This window comes from Mesoplodon bidens (assembly GCF_964165515.1).
Source record: "Mesoplodon bidens genome assembly, chromosome: 8".
Lineage (NCBI taxonomy): Eukaryota > Metazoa > Chordata > Mammalia > Artiodactyla > Ziphiidae > Mesoplodon > Mesoplodon bidens.
Window position 1 is genome coordinate 107,348,289 of NC_138165.1, and position 18,267 is coordinate 107,366,555.

Consider the following 18,267-nt stretch of genomic DNA (forward strand, 5'->3'; position numbering starts at 1 on the left):
AGCCCAGCACGTCCAGAATTGCACTGCTGACCCCCGGCTCCCAGCTGCCAAGCCGGCTCAGAGCCTTCCCCTCCCAGGGTGGCGGCCTCTCCCCCGCTGCTCCAGGGGTCTTTGTGGCTCCTGTCTGTACATTCTGTCAGGAAACCCCTTGTCTTCAGGAGGCGTCCGAGTCCCGCCCTCCCTCCCCTTGGTCGCTAGATGGGATTGCTGAGCACGCTCCCACAAGGCCTCCCGACTTCTGCCCTACCCCCTGCGCCCAGTTTTCAATAGTGCAACCAGAACGATGCTTTTTAAACCCAAGTCAGATGTCAGCCTTCTGCTCAAAAGCTCCACGGCCCCCATTTCACTGGGGCTAAAAGCCAGAGCTCTTACAGGTGCCCCCAGGGCACTCTGGGCCCTGTTGCTTCTCCAGGCTGCCCGGCCCCTCTCCCCGGCTCACTCGCTCCAGCCACTGGCTGCGCTCCTGCTTCAGGCTCTTCTCTTCCACACCCTTCCAGTCTTTTCCAGCAAGGCCTGCCTCAGTCTCCTGACCTCCTTCTTCTGGTCTCTCTCCTCTCCCCATAGACTTTATCACCAGTACTACTCTCTGTGCTATATAATTTACTTCTTTATTACAGTATTTATTTCCTGTCTGAATTTGAATGTAAGCTCCAGGGAACAGGGATCTTGTCTGTTTGCTGGAACGGAAGACTGACTGAATTTATTTCTGAGAAGAAAGGAAGAGTTTGGAGCCTCCAGATGAGGGTTGAGCGTGGGAGAGGAGGTGAGGTTGAGGCCTCCGGGGGTGGTAGGCAGTTGGCAGGAGGACGTGTCTCGGTGTGTGCGTGGGCCTGTCCGGTGGGCAGTGGGATCTGTGGGTCTGGAGCGGGGGGGGGCAGCTTGTCTTGAGGGTGTTTCTGGTTGCTCCCGGAGAGCACCTGCTGTCTGCGGGCGCTGGGGCTGGCCCACCCTGGAAGTACAGAGCTGTTTGCAGGCAGGACTGAGGTTCACAGCTGACGTAAGACGTGGCTTCACTGATTTCTCAAGCGCTGTTGTGTACAGAAGCGAGTCCTGCCATTTCCGGGGCTCTGTCTTGTGCAGGTGTGACTACCAGCCCACGTGTCACAGCCGGAAAACCGCGAGCACTGTGACCCTCATGTCACGTGGGGAGGACCCAATTTCGTTTTCTTTGAGATTATGTACCCAGGGTTTGTCCGCATAATATTTCTTTGGCAAATCAGATGTGAATTTCAAGAGTTTGTGCCACCTACAGATAAAGGACTTTATAGCAAGGTACTTTTAATCTGTGCTGAGTGAGACCACACGTGCCCCTGTTCTTAAGAAATACAGCATTGTTCTGAATGTTTAACATTTAATTTAAACATACTAGTTTTTAGAAAACGTTGATTGTGGTTACTTATTTTTAATTAAACCTTTTAGTTCGAGATCATTGTAGATTCACATGAAATTGAAATAATACAGAGATCCTTTGTGTCCTTTACCCACTTCCATCGTTGGTAACATCTTGAAAAACTAAAGTAAAATATCACAACCAGGAAGTTGATATTGATACTGTTAAGATCCAGGTTTCCACCTCCACAAGGATCGCCTGGTTGTCCTTTTATAGCCACACCCACTCCAGTTCTTATCCCCTGGCAACCACCAATCTGTTCTGTAATTTTGTTATCTCAAGAATGTTCTGTAAATGGGATCAGGTGGTATGTAACCTTTCGGGATTGGCTTTTTCACCCAGCAGAGCTCTTTGGAGATCCCTCCAGGTTGCTGTGTGTATGAAAGTTTCTTTTTATACAGAGTGGTGTTCCATGGAATGGGTGTGCCACTGTGAGTTTAATCATTTACCACTGAAGGACATCTGGGTTGTTTCCAGGTTTTGGTGATTATCAATAAAGCTGCTATAAACATTCATGGACAGGTATTTTGTGTGAACACAGGTCTTCATTTCTTGGGATAAATGCCCAAGAGTGTAATCCCTGGGTTGTCTTGTAGTTTCACATTTGGTTTTTAAAGAAACTGCCAAACTGTTTTGCAGAGTGGGTGTACATTCCCCCCAGTAAGCGCCAGTTTCTCGACATCTTCTCTAGCATTTGGTGTTGTCACTTTTTTCTTTTAGCCATTCTCATAGGTGTGTGGTCATATTGTGATTTTAATCAGCATTTTCTGAATGGCTGTTGATGTTGAATACCTTTTCTTGTGCTAATTTGCCTCTGTATACCCTCTGACACTGTGGGGATGTGGCTGGCAGGGGTGAAAGTCCCTACCTGGTGTTCTCTGGGCAACACGCGGCCGGTGCTGGAGCCTTATTGCTGCCTGCGTGGTGGGCGTGGGGGCCACAGTTGTTTCCGTTTGGCTGGAGTAGGGTGGTTATTGGCTGCTCTCCCACTGTTGATTCTGCCTTGTTAGGCTCCCCTTTCCTGGGGCCATGGCCGGAGAGGGCAGGCTTTTGGTGAGCTTTTAAATTCTTTCTGTACTCCTTGGTGTTTCTGGCTGGGCTTCTTCAGCTCCATGTTTAGGATGTCGGGGACAAACAGAGACCCGAGAGAACTCAGTGCCTTGTCATTCCTCAGGCCCTCTTCTCTCCACCCTTCAGAGCCTTTGCATATTTTTTTACATCTAAGTCCAGGATTTTAGCTGTACTTAGCCAGAGGAATAAGGAAAAGTATCTCTAACCCTCTTCCCGGAATCAGAAGTCTGCTGGTTACTCTTATTATTTTTGGATCTGTGAAATCTGATGACCCAGGCTGCATGTCTGCCCTGCCTGCTTGCCCTGCTTGTCGTGGCCTTTGGCCCATTCCAGGCTCAGGGCCTCACATTTATTACTGCTAAGGAGGTTTGGCTTGGCCTGTAGTCCCAGCATGACAAAATTTGCAGGGTCTCGATCTTTTTGTCATTTAAGGTCTCATTTACAAATGAGAGGCACATCGAAATCCGTGGTGAGGAATTGCTGGACAGGACTTTGCTGGTGAATCATGGACCGCCCTTGTCATCGTCCCCCAGATCGTATTTCTCCACCCTCTATTTTGAACTCTTGGGAAACCTGGTTGGAGTGGGAGGGGCAGCGGTCGGGTGACTCAGTGAGATGTCCATGTCATCCTTGCACTGATCCTCCAGGCCAGTATTCCTGTCAAAAAGGAAATGCAGGGGGGCTTCCCTGGTGGCGCAGTGGTTGAGAGTCCACCTGCTGATGCAGGGGACACAGGTTCGTGCCGCGGTCCGGGAGGATCCCACATGCCGCGGAGCGGCTGGGCCCGTGAGCCATGGCCGCTAAGCCTGCGCGTCCGGAGGCTGTGCTCCGCAACGGGAGAGGCCGCAACACTGAGAGGCCCGCGTACCGCAAAAAAAAAAAAAAAAAAGGGAAATGCAGGGCTTTCCTGGTGGCGCAGTGGTTGAGAGTCCGCCTGCTGATGCAGGGGACACGGGTTCGTGCCCCGGTCCGGGAAGATCCCACATGCCATAGAGTGGCTGGGCCTGTGAGCCATGGCCACTGGGCCTGCACATCTGGAGCGTGTGCTCCGCAGTGGGAGAGGCCACAACAGTGAGAGGCCCGTGTACCGCCAAAAAAAATGGAAATGCAGCGCACCAGACACTGCCTGTTCCGAGTGAGCCTAGGAGAAGTCTTGGCAACTGCCGGTTCCTTCCCTACATTCAGCCCCTCCATTCCTGGCATTGCTCACCTGGCAGTCTTGCCTGGAATCCAGGTGGGGACCCGCTGTTGGGTAGAGGTCAGGAGCCACGCCTGAGCCAGCCTGCCCAGGGTCCCGGCCCCCTGCTTCGTTACTTGTGGGACTTGGGGCAAGTCACTCGGCAGGCCTCAGTTTCCTCTCCTGATAACCTCCTCCATCACGTGGTGGGGAAGCTGGGACAAGCAGACACCTGTCAACACCTAGCAGATTTCCCAGCATTGCCAAGCGCCCGGCCAGGGGAGTCACTGCTGACATCCTCTTGGTTGCTTTGCTGTCCTGTCCGCTCCTGTGTGTGTAACTCAAGTGTCCACCTTCGCCACTGAGACATCATATCTGTGTGTTTCCACCATGTCTCCTTTTTCTCCTTGATTTCTCAAAGATCACTGCCCGGGGTTTAGTAACCTCCCCGGCTAATTCTTCCCAGGATATTGGAAGATATTTATCTGACTTGGGTGTCTTAGATTCATTTAGAGTATCTAGCATTTTCTCATATTTCCAGGAAGATCATTTCTATGAAAGGATGGGAGCAAAAATTAATAAGGAAAAAATATAGAACTTAAAAAGTTCTTTTTTTTGTTTTTAGCATATATTATAAACTTAAGGCTTTATTTTAAAAATAATTATAATGAATACATGCACATGGTAAAGAGCTCAAAAGGATGAAAGGTATAAAGTAAGTTTCCCAGTCCCTCAGAAGTCCCCTCCCAGAGGTGATTAAGTTACTTTTTCCTGTACACCCAGACTATTCCTGCAGTTTGTTCTGAGCACTTAACAATATATCTTAGAGGCTGATCCCTGTAAGGGCATGAAGAGTAAGTAGCTTCAGTCTGTTTAAGGCTGTGTAGGCTCCTGATATATGAAGGTGCCATGATCTATGTCACCAGTGTCCTGCCAGTCATGCCTTGATCAGTATTTCAGTTGCTCCTTTTGTCTTTACAGTGAACTTTCATGAATTACCTCATATACACTCTGTGTCAGTGCTCCTGAAGACATATTTGTAGAAACACTATTGCTAAGACAAAGATGTATATTTTAAAGTTTGCTAGATTTCACCAGATGTTCTCTGTAGGAGTTTATTTACACCTCGATGTATGAGACTCAACAGAGCAGGTTATCAAGCTCGTGTAGGTAAAAAATAGGTATCTTGTAATTTTCATTTGCATTTATCTTATGAGTAAGGCTGACCACTTTTCCTGTGTTTAAGATCTGTCGACTATTTTAATATAGCTCTGCCAGTCTCTCATGTATACACTTCTGTCTTTTTTTGCCTCTCTTGTACATTTAGTTTTCTAAACAGACTTTATCCGAGGGTCTGGGTAGCTATGCCGTTTGTCTTTTTTTTTTTTTTTTTTTTTTGGTGCGGGGTGCTCCGTTGGGTCTTCGTTGCCGCGCGCGGCTTCCTCTAGCTGCAGTGGGCGGGGTCTGTTCTTCCGTGCGCAGGCTTCGCATCGCGGTGGCTTCTCTTGTTACGGAGCATGGGCTGTAGGCGAGCGGGCTTCAGTAGCAGCACGTGGGCTCAGTAGTTGTGGCACGTGGGCCCTAAAGTGTGCGGGCTTCAGTAGTTGTGGCACCTGGGCTCAGTGGTTGAGGTGCACGGGATCTAGGGTGCTTGGGCTTCAGTAGTTGTGACGCATGGCCTCAGTAGTTGTGGCTTGTGGTGCAGGCTCAGTAGTTGTGGCGCATGGGCTTAGTCGCTCCGCGGCATGTGGGATCTTCCTGGCCCAGGGCTTGAACCCGTGTCCCCTGCATTGGCAGGCGAATTCGTAACCACTGCGCCACCAGGGAAGTCCCTGCCATTTTTCTTTTGATTCAGTTACATGGTTAGTTTTATTCCAAGCTCTGTATTCTTTTTACTGAAGTATAGCACACATATGGAAAAGTGTATCGATTATAGCATCTACAGGTTGATGAATGTTCCGGATCAAGGAACAGAACATTAGCAGCCTCCAGTAGCTCTCTTTTGTACCCTTCTCTCCAAAAGCAACTCCTGGAAGCAGCTAGCTTCTAACCCTATAGATTAGTTTTGCTTTTTTTTTTAAACTTTGTATGTGCATAATGAACTTATATGAATAGTATATATGTATTTTTGTGTCTGGCTTCTTTCAGCATTGTAAAACTCATCACATTATTGCATGTAGCAGCAGGTGGTTCATTCTCATTGCTCTGCAGTATTCCATTGTACTAATACATTATAGGTTATTTATCCACTTTACCCATGCAGGGCATTTGGGTTGTGTCTAGTACGGGCCTCTTAAGAGTAGTGATGCCATGAAGTCCTTGTCTGTGTCTCGACGAGAAGGAGATATGTTTGTATTTCTGTTGGGCCGATGGGTGGAATTGCTGAGCCATAGGGTGACTGTACGAAATTGCATTCCCACCAGAACCGCATGAGAATTCTGGTTGCTCTGCATCATCGCCAGCGCTCCATACTGTCTTTTGACACTGAGCACTTTTTTTAGCTCAGCCACCATGAAAGGTGTACCACATGGGGGGTTTTAATTTCTACTTCCCAGATGACTAATCAAGTTGGGCACCTTTTCGTGTCCCTTATTGGTCACTTGTGAAATAACGGTTGTGAGATAACTGTTGAAGTCTTCTGTCTGTTTTCCTGTTAGTTGGTCTGCTTCTCTTCTTACTGATTTTTTTTTTTTTTTTTTTTTGCGGTACGCGGGCCTCTCACTGTTGTGACCTCTCCCGTTGTGGAGCACAGGCTCCGGACGCGCAGGCTCAGCGGCCATGGCTCACGGGCCCAGCCACTCTGCGGCATGTGGGATCTTCCCGGACCGGGTCACGAACCCGTGTCCCCTGCATCCGCAGGCGGACTCTCAACCACTGCGCCACCAGGGAAGCCCTTCTTACTGATTTTTAAGTTTTTCTACCTCAGGAGAATTCCAGCAAGTGTCTAAGAATTCAGATCTGTTTATTGTGCTTCTGGCCTCCTCAGGATTATGTGAGGACTACTTGCACTGTTTTCTCTGCTCTTCCTCTGGGATATCGATTTCAGGGTGTGTGGTGTGCTTTCACTCTTGAGTTTGTGGGTTTCCACGTGGCTGTCTGTCTTCTCGCCCCATCGTATTCCTCTGCTCTGTCCCTTAATACCACGTCTGCTTATTCCAGTCGTGGACCTAGCCCGCTGAATCTCTGTGCTGTCGCTGATTTGTTCTAAGTTCACGTTATTACCCTACTTTTAATTTGCATTTACCTTCTAAGTTCATTGAGTTGTGTGAACTGTTTCTTACCATACAAATCTGCTTGAAAAATTTAGAGACTTTTAGTCTCTAAAGTCTTTTCTGTGTGAAGGCTAGGTTTTGGAGGTAGTTCTAGTTTTTTCCCACCATTCCTTGGTTTCTAGGAGTTACAGTATTGGCTGCAGCCCAAACAAAGGGACACTCTTATTATTCCTTAGGGCATCTCCCCTGAATCCTGCCTTCTTCCTGCCTCGGACTCATCCAACACCTGCTTCTCTCCTGGCTCCTGTCCTGCCTGCTGTGTCTCCAAAACCAAGGGGTTCATTCAGTAGGAAGTCCCGTCCAAGACTTCTCTCTCAGAAACAGCCTCCCCTTTCCCTTCCTCCTGAGGAGACCCTCCCAGCCTCACCTCTCCCATGAAGCTTCCCCAGGGCTGGAGGGCTCTTGAGGAGCTTGCAGGCGACCAAAGGGAGGCGGAGCCTTCAAGGGAATGGAGTGATGAGCCATCTTGTGGGCAACTAAGAAATACAGATTCTGTCTCAAGGTGGCAGGGCGTAGTCGGGGAGAAGCAGAGATTGATTTTTCTTCGGTGGGCGTCCTCTGTGATGATTCTCATGATCGGGAGGTGGACTCTTGGCACCAGAATGGTCTCAGGGAGATTTGTCCACATGAAGAGCCATCTTTTAGTTCCATCAAAGAGAAACTACCCTAAGATCAGGACCTAGAGCCTGAAGTAGCACCAAGAGTAATGGTGGTGGGGTGTTTACATACGAGGCGCTGTTCTCAGCACCCTACGTGGTCCCTGCCCCACACGTCACAGCACCGCTAGGATGTGGCAGCGCCATTAATAGCCCCAGTTTTCAGATGAGCAAGTAGAGGCACAGGCAGCTGCTCCAAGTTACACATCTCGCAGGGCTTCAGACCAGGGGTGTGTTGGGCCCCCTGCTGGGTCCTGTGCACATTTGGCCCCGTTCAGTCCCATGACAACCCTGGCAGGTGACTTCTAACACCTCTCCTTTTCCAGAAGGGAAACGTTTCCCAAACAGTCAGTGTCCAGGTGGGATTCTGTATGAGGTATCTTCAAACAGGCACAAGAGTTTAAAAAAAGAAGGCTGAAAACCAGGTTCTTGGACATTCATCTGTTGGTCAAGACCTAAAATAGGATGGGCATAAAAAATCTCATTGTTCTCTTCTGTAGATATCATAGTAACTCCTAATAAGTCCCTGAGTTATGCAAAATAAATGTACTATCTTTCTGTAACTATTTATTATGCTCATAAAACCGTTCAAGTATGAAAACTCACCCTGGAGTGAATAATAAAGAAGTGTTTGCTGAGATCTTGTAGACATACAGTTGCTGATGAAAATTCCTTATGCACCGACCCCAGGCCATTGGCGGTTGCTAGGCTGCCACGGCCTTCCCTGACCACCCGGTCCAGAGCACCCACCAGCCCCCTTGCACACGACCCGCTTCCTGTCAGTGTCTGAAATGGTTTTGTGGTTTGTCTGTCTCTCCCCAGTGCAAGTTCTGTGTGAGTAGGAACCTTGCCTGTCATGGCCTTAGGAGCCCATGTCCAGAACAGACACCTGGCCGGCGTCTGCTGGGAGGGTGGGGTGCAGCCGCCTGCCGTGCTCTCCAGGAGTGAAAGAGCAGCTCCCACCACCCTGACCCCAGGAGGGCGCAGCTGCTCCAGGCCTCTGTGTTCTGTCTTTCCGTCTCCCCGCACCCTCTCCTAGGCTTAACTCTTTTACACCCAGCCTGGTCCCTACGTGGAGTTATCGTGGTTACCCCAGTCATGAAAGAATGAACAGCTTGTGACCCAGTTCTATTTACCCCCTTCTGTGATTAAGCTTTGTAGGTAGTTTATGGAAATCAGGGAAGAGATAATCTATAAAATACTATTTCTAAATTTTCTGAGCCAGAAACATGATCATCTAATAACTTAAGTTGGGTATTCCTAAATTGGATCTTTCTAATATAAATGAAAGCTCTAAAATGGGCAAGCATCCAAAAGTTAAATAACGTATTTTATTGGTGAATCCATGAGGAAGCAGGCATTTTCCTAACACTGCTGGTGGGAATGCGAAATGGTACAAACCCCCTGGAGGGAAATTTGGCAATAACAGCAAAATTACGTATGCAGTTATTCTGTGTCAGGGCAGTTCTCCTTCTAGGAGTTTATTCCAAAAATACCCCAGTAAAAAAATGAAAAGATCCACGTAAAGGCTGTTCATTGTGCCGCTGTTTGAAATAACGAAGGATTTTCCGTAACATAGACCTTCCGTGAATAGGGACTAGTTGAACAGACTCTGGTGCTTCTGTGCAGTGGAGCACCGGGCAGCTCTTGGAAGAATAAGGAATCGCGGTCTTTTGCTAAGGAGCGATGGCCAGGATGTGTGCAGCTGACCCCTGAACAGCGCAGAGGTCAGGGACCCTGACCCTCCGTGCAGTTGGAAATCCAGGTATAATTTATAATCGGCCCTCCTTTGCCGCAGCTCTTCCCTAGCCATGGTTCACATCTGTGGATTTAGCCAGCCACGTGTCATGGAGTATTTGCTGTTGGAAAAAACCTGCGTGTAAGTGGACCCTTGTAGTTCAAACCTGTGCTGTTCAAGGGCCAACTGTGATTAAATTAAAAAAGCAGAGCGTGGACAGAAGGGTCTGTGGTACGCTACTGTTTTGAAAAGAGAGAATATGAATATATACGTGTATTTGCATGTATCTTACAAATGGGAGGATAAACCATACTTCTATTTATTTATTTTTAAAGCTGCCTTTCGGGAAGGGAGGGAACTAGGATGAGGGGACACACATAAAATCAATGCCTTATTTTGTCAATTTGACTTTGGAACCATGTAGCTATTTTATAGCATTATAAAAATAATTAGGTAAAAGGTTTTGACTTTAAAAAATTTTGATAGACATTGTCAAATTTTTCTCTAAAAGGTTATACTCTGTTTCCCTCCTATGAGTACTTGAGGAGAACTCTCTTCTCTCACACCTTTTCCAACACTGGATTATTGTCTCTAAGAACTGTGCCAATCTGATAGGTGAAAAATAGTTTGCTGTTTTCATTTGTGCTCCCCAGTTACGAGAGTGATTAAGCATCTTTTCATTCCTTTATTAGCCATTTTGTATTTCTTTTGTGAAATGCAAGTTCATAGCCTTTTTTTCTATTGATTTATAAAAAAACTCTATATGTTGTAGATATAATTTTCATTTGTTGATTATTACCAGGTTCATGACCTCATTTCTAGTTAAATTGTTCAGGCCTGACTGTAGTAGCTGGTTGTTGTTCCATTGTCATACAGTAAAAGGTTTTTTAAAAAGAACATTTATGTGTGATATGCTTGAAATGCACGGGAAATTCCTACAGTAACTGTGGATCAGACTTCCCTAAACTGTTCAAGTGCTAGATGTCAGCTTGTGAGCTCTTTGGAGCAATGGAAACTGTGTTTTCTTTTCCTTTAAAAAAAATTGCCAGTACTTTCCTGGTGGCGCAGTGGTTAAGAATCCGCCTGCCAATGCAGGGGACACGGGTTCGAGCCCTGGTCCGGGAAGATCCCACATGCCGCAGAGCAACTAAGCCCATGCACCACAACTACTGAGCCTGCGCTCTAGCGCCCGTGAGCCACAACTACTGAGCCCATGTGCCACAACTACTGAAGCCCGTGCACCTAGAACCCGTGCTGCACAACAAAGAGAAGCCACCTCAATGATGAGAAGCCCGTGCACTGCAAGGAAGAGTAGCCCTTGCTTGCTGCAACTAGAGAAAGCCCACATGCAGCAATAAAGAGCAATAAATAAATAAACAAATAAAATTGCCTATGGCCGATTACCATGTCTCAGTAGTAGATAGTTGGTAAATGTCCACTTGAGTTGATTTTGGTGAATCTGTAATCTAAATTTGATTGTCTTTTTGGTTTGAGATTGTTCTTGACTTTTAATGACCCATGACAACCATCTTTATGTTCTGTTCAATTGAATACTTGAATGAAACAGTACTTTTTCATGAGAAAAGAAAGTATATAGTGAAGGTAGGTTTTTAAAAAGTTTTCATAGTTGCTAGCATTTGTCTTCTGCTCGTGGACATGTTGCATGTTTCTTGTTTCTTTCTCTAGGTCATCACTCCATGTAGGAAACTCATCCTATGTGCAGATAACAGAAAAGAGATGGAAGACTGGATCGCAGCGCTGAAGACCGTCCAGAGCAGGGAGCACTTTGAGGTTAGGGGAGGAAGCCCTCCCTTTTTGTCGCCCTCCCCCTTGTATTCTGCCATCTGAATGTCCCCCATGCTGGGCCGTTATGGTCTGGAGCTCACTTTCTCAGCGTGCTCCTTGCAAACTTAAGGCTTTGCTCATCTTTGGGCCATCGAGCAGTGACCCTGTCTGATTTCTTATTGAATCTCGTCCACGTTACCATGTTTAGGGAGGTCAGAGGGGTGCCTCACCTTTGTCATCTTTGTTCTTTGTTTGCAGCCTACCCAGTACAGCATGGACCACTTCTCAGGGATGCACAACTGGTACGCCTGCTCCCACGCGAGGCCCACCTACTGCAATGTGTGCCGGGAGGCTCTGTCTGGGGTCACGTCCCACGGACTGTCCTGTGAAGGTACGAACGATGTGTTTCCTGCTGGGAAGAGTGGCCTGAGGTTTGACATGGCAAAGCCTTAGGAGTCCAAGCACAGTCACCTGAGGTCAGTTAGGAGTAGAGTGTCTTGTATGACTCCACCCTTGTTTACTGGGCCTGCTCAGGCGTCTTTGATAAATTATTACTCGTAGTAACGGAACAGAGTAAAAAGAGGGGAATTGGTAGTAATGAGACACAAAGAGGAAACATAGAGGACACAGGGAAGAAGGAGTTCAAGTGTCTCTCAGCCCCTCTCTGGGTAAATGGTCCTCCAGAGCTAGCGGACAGAAGCACTGGGCTTGGGCAGGAGCAGAGAGGTGAACCGTGGCCCCGGGCCCAGGTCCCACCTGCCGCCTGATGTCGTACAGCCTGTGAGCTTAAGAATGGTTTTTACAGTTTTAAAAGGTTGGAAAATATCAAAAGAAGGCAACTGTTTTGTGACACAGAACATCCCGTGAAACTTGAATTTCAGTGTCTGTATGTGAAGCGTGGCCACGGCGGCCCTTGTGCTGCGGGGACGGTGGGCCTGTGGAGCCAGAGCTGCTCCGTCTCCGGCCCTTCACAGAAAGCCTGCCGCCCCCTGGCCAGGCTAGACGCCTGGTCTCCCCGTGAGCGGTCTCTGCACGCATCCTGGTGGTTTCGTTTATGAGTAAACTAACCACGTATGTTGGTTCCCAACTTTCCCAGGAGAGCGGGGCAGTTCACCCCAGACCACGACTGCAGCTCCGAGGGTTAACGTGCTCATTCTCTCACAGTGTGTAAGTTTAAGGCCCACAAACGCTGTGCTGTGCGTGCGACCAGTAACTGCAAGTGGACCACGCTGGCCTCCATCGGGAAGGACATCATCGAGGACGAGGACGGGGTATGCCCGGGGACCCTGCATGGCCCTCCTAGCACCGGGGCGAGAGGCACCCCCGCCTCCTCCCGCCTGTGCTCAGGTCTCTTTCTTGAGGAGCGTGAGGGCAGCGTTTCCTTTGGTTGGTTATGCTGGTGTCTGGGGGCCCCGAGCTCTGACCAGTCCCTGTGAGTTGTGGATGCCGGTAGGGGAGCAGTGGGGGGGACAGGGCTCTGCAGACCCCGCCCCACCCCCTCGTGGAATTCATTTTGGAGCATTTTTGCCTGAGGGTCCCCTTGGCCCGCGTGGAGGCTGTGAGGACGCCCCCGGTGCATGTCTCTGCGTGGCTTGCAGATCGCCATGCCTCACCAGTGGCTGGAGGGGAACCTGCCTGTGAGCGCCAAGTGCACGGTGTGCGACAAGACCTGCGGCAGCGTGCTGCGTCTGCAGGACTGGCGCTGCCTCTGGTGCAAGGCCATGGTGAGCAAGCGCAGCTGCTGGGCAAATGCCAGATGGGCACAGGCCGGCTGGGTCCGAGAGCACGGCTCCTGCGGCGGCAGGGCTGGGGAGAGCTCTGGGGTGCGGGAGGGAGGCTGGCGCCCCCTGTGACGAGCGGGTCTGTGTTCCAGGTGCACACGGCGTGTAAAGAATCCTTACTGACCAAGTGCCCGCTGGGCCTGTGCAAAGTGTCGGTCATCCCGCCCACCGCTCTCAACAGCATCGATTCCGATGGTGGGTGCCACACGCTCTCCCGTCTCAGCCATTTCCTCGTGCTTCCTTCTCCAGGCCTTCTCCCCTCCCCCGCTCTGGAATTGGTTATCTCAGTGATTTTGAGATGCAGTTGGGAAGAGGTCAGGCCCACCCCTGCGGGGAGAGGAGAGGAGGTGGTGAACAGTGTCCTGGCAGCTGGGCTTCTGGGCATCTTGGACTCAAGGCCAGGACCTTACTTGAAGGTGGTGGGTCCATTGGCTGTTGAGTAGAAACCGAGTCTAAGATGCTTCTCCGTCTTTGACGTGGGCTGTCCGTCAACTAGGCTCGTCTAGTAGCTGATATTAATTACACGCTCTTCCGCCTCTGCGCTCGCTTGTCCAGGTGGTACTTGATGATTCATATTAACATGTGTTGGTGGGAACTTGGGAACCGGGGCACGTGTCTCCAGAAGTCACCTCTGCTAGATTGAGAGCAGTGTCTGACATGTAGAGTCCTGCAAAGGTGAGGTCAGACCAGATGAGGACTCACTTCCCTCTACACGGGGGATGGCGTTGTGGAAACGTGGATTAATCTCTTGCTGGTTTCCTGGGCGTGTACCTTTAAGTTGTAGGTCCCACGGGGGGAGTCTACTTGGTGCACGGTTGAGGGCGCCCTGATGTCTTTCGTGGCTTTCAGATTTTCTTGTGTCCTTTTCCGTCCTCACACCCAGGCTTCTGGAAGGCCACGTGTCCTCCATCCTGCACGAGTCCATTGTTGGTCTTCGTCAATTCAAAAAGTGGGGACAACCAGGGTGTGAAGTTCCTCAGAAGATTCAAGCAGCTGCTGAACCCTGCCCAGGTCTTTGACCTCATGAATGGAGGACCACACCTTGGGTAGGAAGCTTGTAAAATATATCTTTCTTGGAGTTTATTATCTTATTTAAAGATACAAAGATACAGAAAATTTTAAATAGGAAATAAAAGTTACCCTTCCCAAATTCCACTGGCAGAGGTGTCCACTCTGAATGTTTCATAGAGTTGTGTGTCCTTCCAACATTCCAGTGCGTGTTTCAGTTGTGTGCACACACAGACTTTGAAACCAGGTGGGGGCCTAGGTTACCTGCCCTTGTGTGGTGTGCTATTTATGGGTGTCAGCCGACAGCAGTGTGGATGTGTTCTGATGTCACTAGTTACAGATCTGCCTCATTTTTTTGAATGGCTGCTTAGTATCGAGTAGGAAGCTTTTCTCCAGTGAGACCAAAAGGGAGATTTTCCATTTTAGAGGGCACTTGAGGTTACTTAAGTTGCAGGTGCCGTGACGTGCAGATGTGCAAGGCCCGGTGTATCTGGCAAAGTAAGAGACCTGACGTGTGCTTTCTAGTTTTATACAATCCAGAGGTTTGTGGAAAACGTTTGCTTTTGTAAATTCTGGCATTTGAACCAACTCCTTCCTCGTTTGGGAGCACCGGCTCCAGGTGGGAGCTCTGCGAGCCCCCGGCACGTGCGGGAGGTGGTGCAGGATGTTTGCAGCAGACGGTGCCCGCAGAGCCTGCTCTCTGGGGGGCGTGTGCGCTCCTGGGAGGCTCCCGGAAGGGTGTTGGTTTTGGAGCCGGGTGCTCCTGTGACCTGAGCCTGGGTCTGGTTGGAGAGACCTGCTGTTGGAAAATGGTCACCGGCGGCAGCTCTCTAGCCTGTTTCCTTGGTGACAGTACCCCCTTCCCTGGAGGGGCCCTGGAGGGGCCCTGCGGGGATTCACCAGACAGGTGCAGGCCGCTGCTCTCCAAGGTGCCAGGGATGCTGGGGGAATGCCCCAAAGGGGTGTTGGGCAGGGCGGGCTGCACAGTAGGACTGCGGAATGAGCATGTGTTCCTTTGGAGAAGCATGCAAGCCCCACAGCTCGTAGTAGGTGTTAAGGACGTGCAGACCCGCAGAGGTGCGGTGTGCTTGGCTTAGACAGGTCCCGTTTCTGGGAAGCAGCCTTGCTCTCACACTGTTCCTAAGGAAACTTAGAGATACGGCTTCATTTTCCTGATTCCTGGCCTTGACGTGTCCCATCTTCTCCAGAGAGCTGGAGGCCTGAGGGAGGTCAGTGTTCTTAAAGGACACGTGTGGCTGCTTCTCTCCCAGCCTGAAGGTCTGGTGCAGCCTCGCCCCTCTGTTACGTCCCGAGTTCCCTGTCACCTGGTCCTGTTTGTTGTCTGAGGCCTTCCCCCCGCTCGGACTGTGCTGGATGCAAAGCCCGGCCAAGGGGGCGCCCTGCCTGCCGGGGACGGGCACGGACGGACAGTCCAGGCCCAGGGCAGGCGATCTGTCTCGTTGGCAGTGTGGTGTGCAGGTTCTTTGGGAACCAAGAGAAGGGGCTTACGAGTCAGATGGGGGTCTCAGTTTCCCCGCCGAACTAGCGTTTGAGGAGAGTTTGTGGTAGTGGGGAGGGAGGCAGGGAGCCCTCTAGGCAGAGGGTTGGCTCTGTGCAGAGGTGCGGACACATGGTGGCAGCTCCTGGCCAGGGAGGGCCGTGGGGGCTGCTGAAAGGTTTGAACCTCTCCTGGAAGCAAGTGGCCCCTTCCAAAGCCGGACACCCGACGACACTGGTTTTGGGAAGATGAGGCTGGTAGCACGAATTGGAGGCATCTTGAAGGAGACGGGAGGCAGGTAGGAGGCTCCTGGAGGGGTTGCGAGAGGGGACGACGGGGCCTGCCTGGTAACTGGGTTGGTGGTGGCGCTGCCTTTCTCTGAGGAAGGAAACGTCGGTCGAGGAGGCGCCCGTGTAACACCGAGTGGCACGTTCTGGTAGACGAGCGCAGGTGTTGTCCTTCAGGAGAGCCGAGGGATTGTCAGGGTCATTCAGGGTCATCAGCGTCTGTGTCGTCCCTGAAGCCAAGACGCGGATAAGGCCACCCAGGAAGCGGCTGGGGAGTGAACGGAAGGCTGCCGGGTGTACTGGGAGGGATGCTGCGAGCCAGGGCCAGGGCCGCCAAGAGGAGCACAGGAAGGAGATGGAGCTGGAGTCACGAGGGGCGCGGGGTGGGTCGGTCACCTGGGCGGGCGGAGTGGCCCAGAGGACAGGGACAGCGTGGGCAGGATCCTGCAGCTCGGGGCTCCTGAAGACACGTGCGGGGCTGGCCAAGTGCGGGGACGGTGGGTGGGCTGGGGGCTGAGGGGGGCCGGCCTTTGCTCTCAGGCGCCCGGCGGCCCCAGTGGGCGGAGCCTAAGCACAGCCCGGCTCCAGCCTCCGAGAGGCCTTTTCGCAGGAGGGGCCGCAGGGTCGGCCTTGAGGAGCACAGAGGGGGTCCCCCAGCCCCAGACTGACTGGCCATTGGCTACCTGTCCCTTAGAGTGGACCTCATTTCATTGACATTCTGTTTTCTTTGCAGCCTACGCTTATTCCAGAAGTTTGATACGTTCCGGATTCTGGTTTGTGGTGGAGATGGCAGTGTTGGTTGGGTCCTCTCTGAAATCGACAGCCTCAACCTTCACAAACAGGTACCTGGGTGTGGAGGGGCCAGCCCCACGGGAGAGCGACGCCACCGTTACAGAGAGGCTGTGTCATCTCGGGGGGCACTCCTCGTCCCCTTGGGGTGGTCTTGGAGGGAAGATCAGGTAGCTTGATGGCGTCATGGGCCCAGGGACCCAACGAAAAGAACACTTCCATCCCCGCAGGTCCGAGGCACGGGCGGATCTGGGTGCGGCTCCTTATTGGGTAGTGATGCCGCCTACTGCCTGATGCCTCCTGCTGGCGAGCAGGGCTCAGAAGTATACTTGAGCTTCAGGTCAGAGTAGGGTTGTTTTTTAAGTGTTGATTTATTTTCTGCTCCAGCTCCCTCACACCCCCGCCCCCAATAATTAACCACTGCCAACATTTCAGTAACTATCCTTCAGACCTCTCTCTATCAAAATGTATATAGCACGGTATGCGATGATGTTTTAATTTAAATGGACTCATGGGACCCTTACAGTATATTGTGTAGTGTCAGTTTTTAACCAACACATTGTGGGCACCTCTTGATCCATCAGTTTAAATGGAGGCCTATGTGATGATTTTCCACTGGGCAGGGCTGCGCCAGCCCTGGGTTTAGCTCATCTCCCCCCATGGATGGACACTCAGATTGCTTCATAATGACAGTGCTGGTGAAAACCATGTATACAGTGTCCCAATTATGTTCTCTTTTGAAGAGCACCGAAATCTAAATTTTGGTAGTATTGCCAGACTGCTCTCCAGTTTATATTCCTAATGCTCATAAAACTGTCTTTTCGCATATGCTGTCCATTGTACATCTTAAGGCTTTTGCCCAACTTAGTAGACAAAAAAATGGTATGTTTCATTTTTATTTCTTTAATACTGGTGAAGTCAAGCATATCCTCAATTAACTATGAATTTTTAAATGAATCATCTGTTCATGTTTTTTTTTAACCTAATATTCTACTGGGGTATTTACTTTTCTAAAAATTGATTTCTAAGGATTATTGTTATATTAGGGATGTGAACTCCTTGTTGCCCTTATTTTTCCTCATTTGTCACTTGTCCTTCAACACGTTGGTGGTCTTTGTAGACGGGGTGGACCTTTTGCTGTCAGCGTTTAGCTCCTGGAATGACGTTGGAGCGGGGACCCCGGGTGTGCAAGTAACTGCTCAGCTCTAGGGAGGCCAGTTGCTCGGGAAAGAGAGCACTGCCCCCTCGTGGTGAAGTTAGAGCAGTACACTTAGGTCCAATCTTAGGTTTTGTTCACTTCCAGGATCGTTACCAAGTTCATTATCACAAGTCAGGAAGACAGGTTTTCCCGCACCCTCCTGAGTTCAGGGAGCATTCATTTCCTTTGGCTTCTCTGTGGCCCGTGATCCTACCCGATATCCAAGCCGGAGACCGGACGGTAGTTCTTGAGCCTTCCCTCACCCTCCCTCCTCGTCTCTGGTTAACCTGCCACCCTGGAGTGTCCAGCACAGCCGTGTGTGCCCGGGCTGGCCCCGGGCTCCATCTCTCCACTCCTCGAGGGGGCCTTCCCCTTGGGCAGTTCTGCTCATGCACCTCCTTGAGCCTCTCGGGCCGCGCCGGTCCCCACCGGTCCCCACCTCCCCGAGGACCTTCCTTGGGGCGGCTGTGCTCCTGCACCTTGCTGGGTGCTCCCCGGTGGCTCTTGGCTTAGGAGAAGGTCCGGACTCACAGTGAGGCCCCAGTTTGGCTGCTTCTTCCTCCGCGGCTTCTCCGACTGCTCTCTCCTCACGGCCCTCCCCGTCTGAGCTCTGACTT

General features: G+C 50.7%; 1 protein-coding gene across 4 annotated transcripts in view; it reads left to right on the forward strand.

Annotated features, from left to right (window-relative positions):
• Window positions 1-18,267, forward strand: part of DGKD (diacylglycerol kinase delta) — a 110,038-nt gene that overhangs the window by 63,336 nt on the left and 28,435 nt on the right. For all 4 annotated transcript variants that reach the window (XM_081242727.1, XM_081242729.1, XM_081242728.1 and 1 more), the window contains exons 4-10: window positions 10,991-11,095; window positions 11,348-11,480; window positions 12,254-12,360; window positions 12,688-12,813; window positions 12,963-13,065; window positions 13,754-13,916; window positions 16,397-16,505. In XM_081242727.1, coding sequence (XP_081098853.1) covers window positions 10,991-11,095; window positions 11,348-11,480; window positions 12,254-12,360; window positions 12,688-12,813; window positions 12,963-13,065; window positions 13,754-13,916; window positions 16,397-16,505 — 846 coding nt within the window. The remainder of the gene's footprint in view (window positions 1-10,990; window positions 11,096-11,347; window positions 11,481-12,253; window positions 12,361-12,687; window positions 12,814-12,962; window positions 13,066-13,753; window positions 13,917-16,396; window positions 16,506-18,267) is intronic.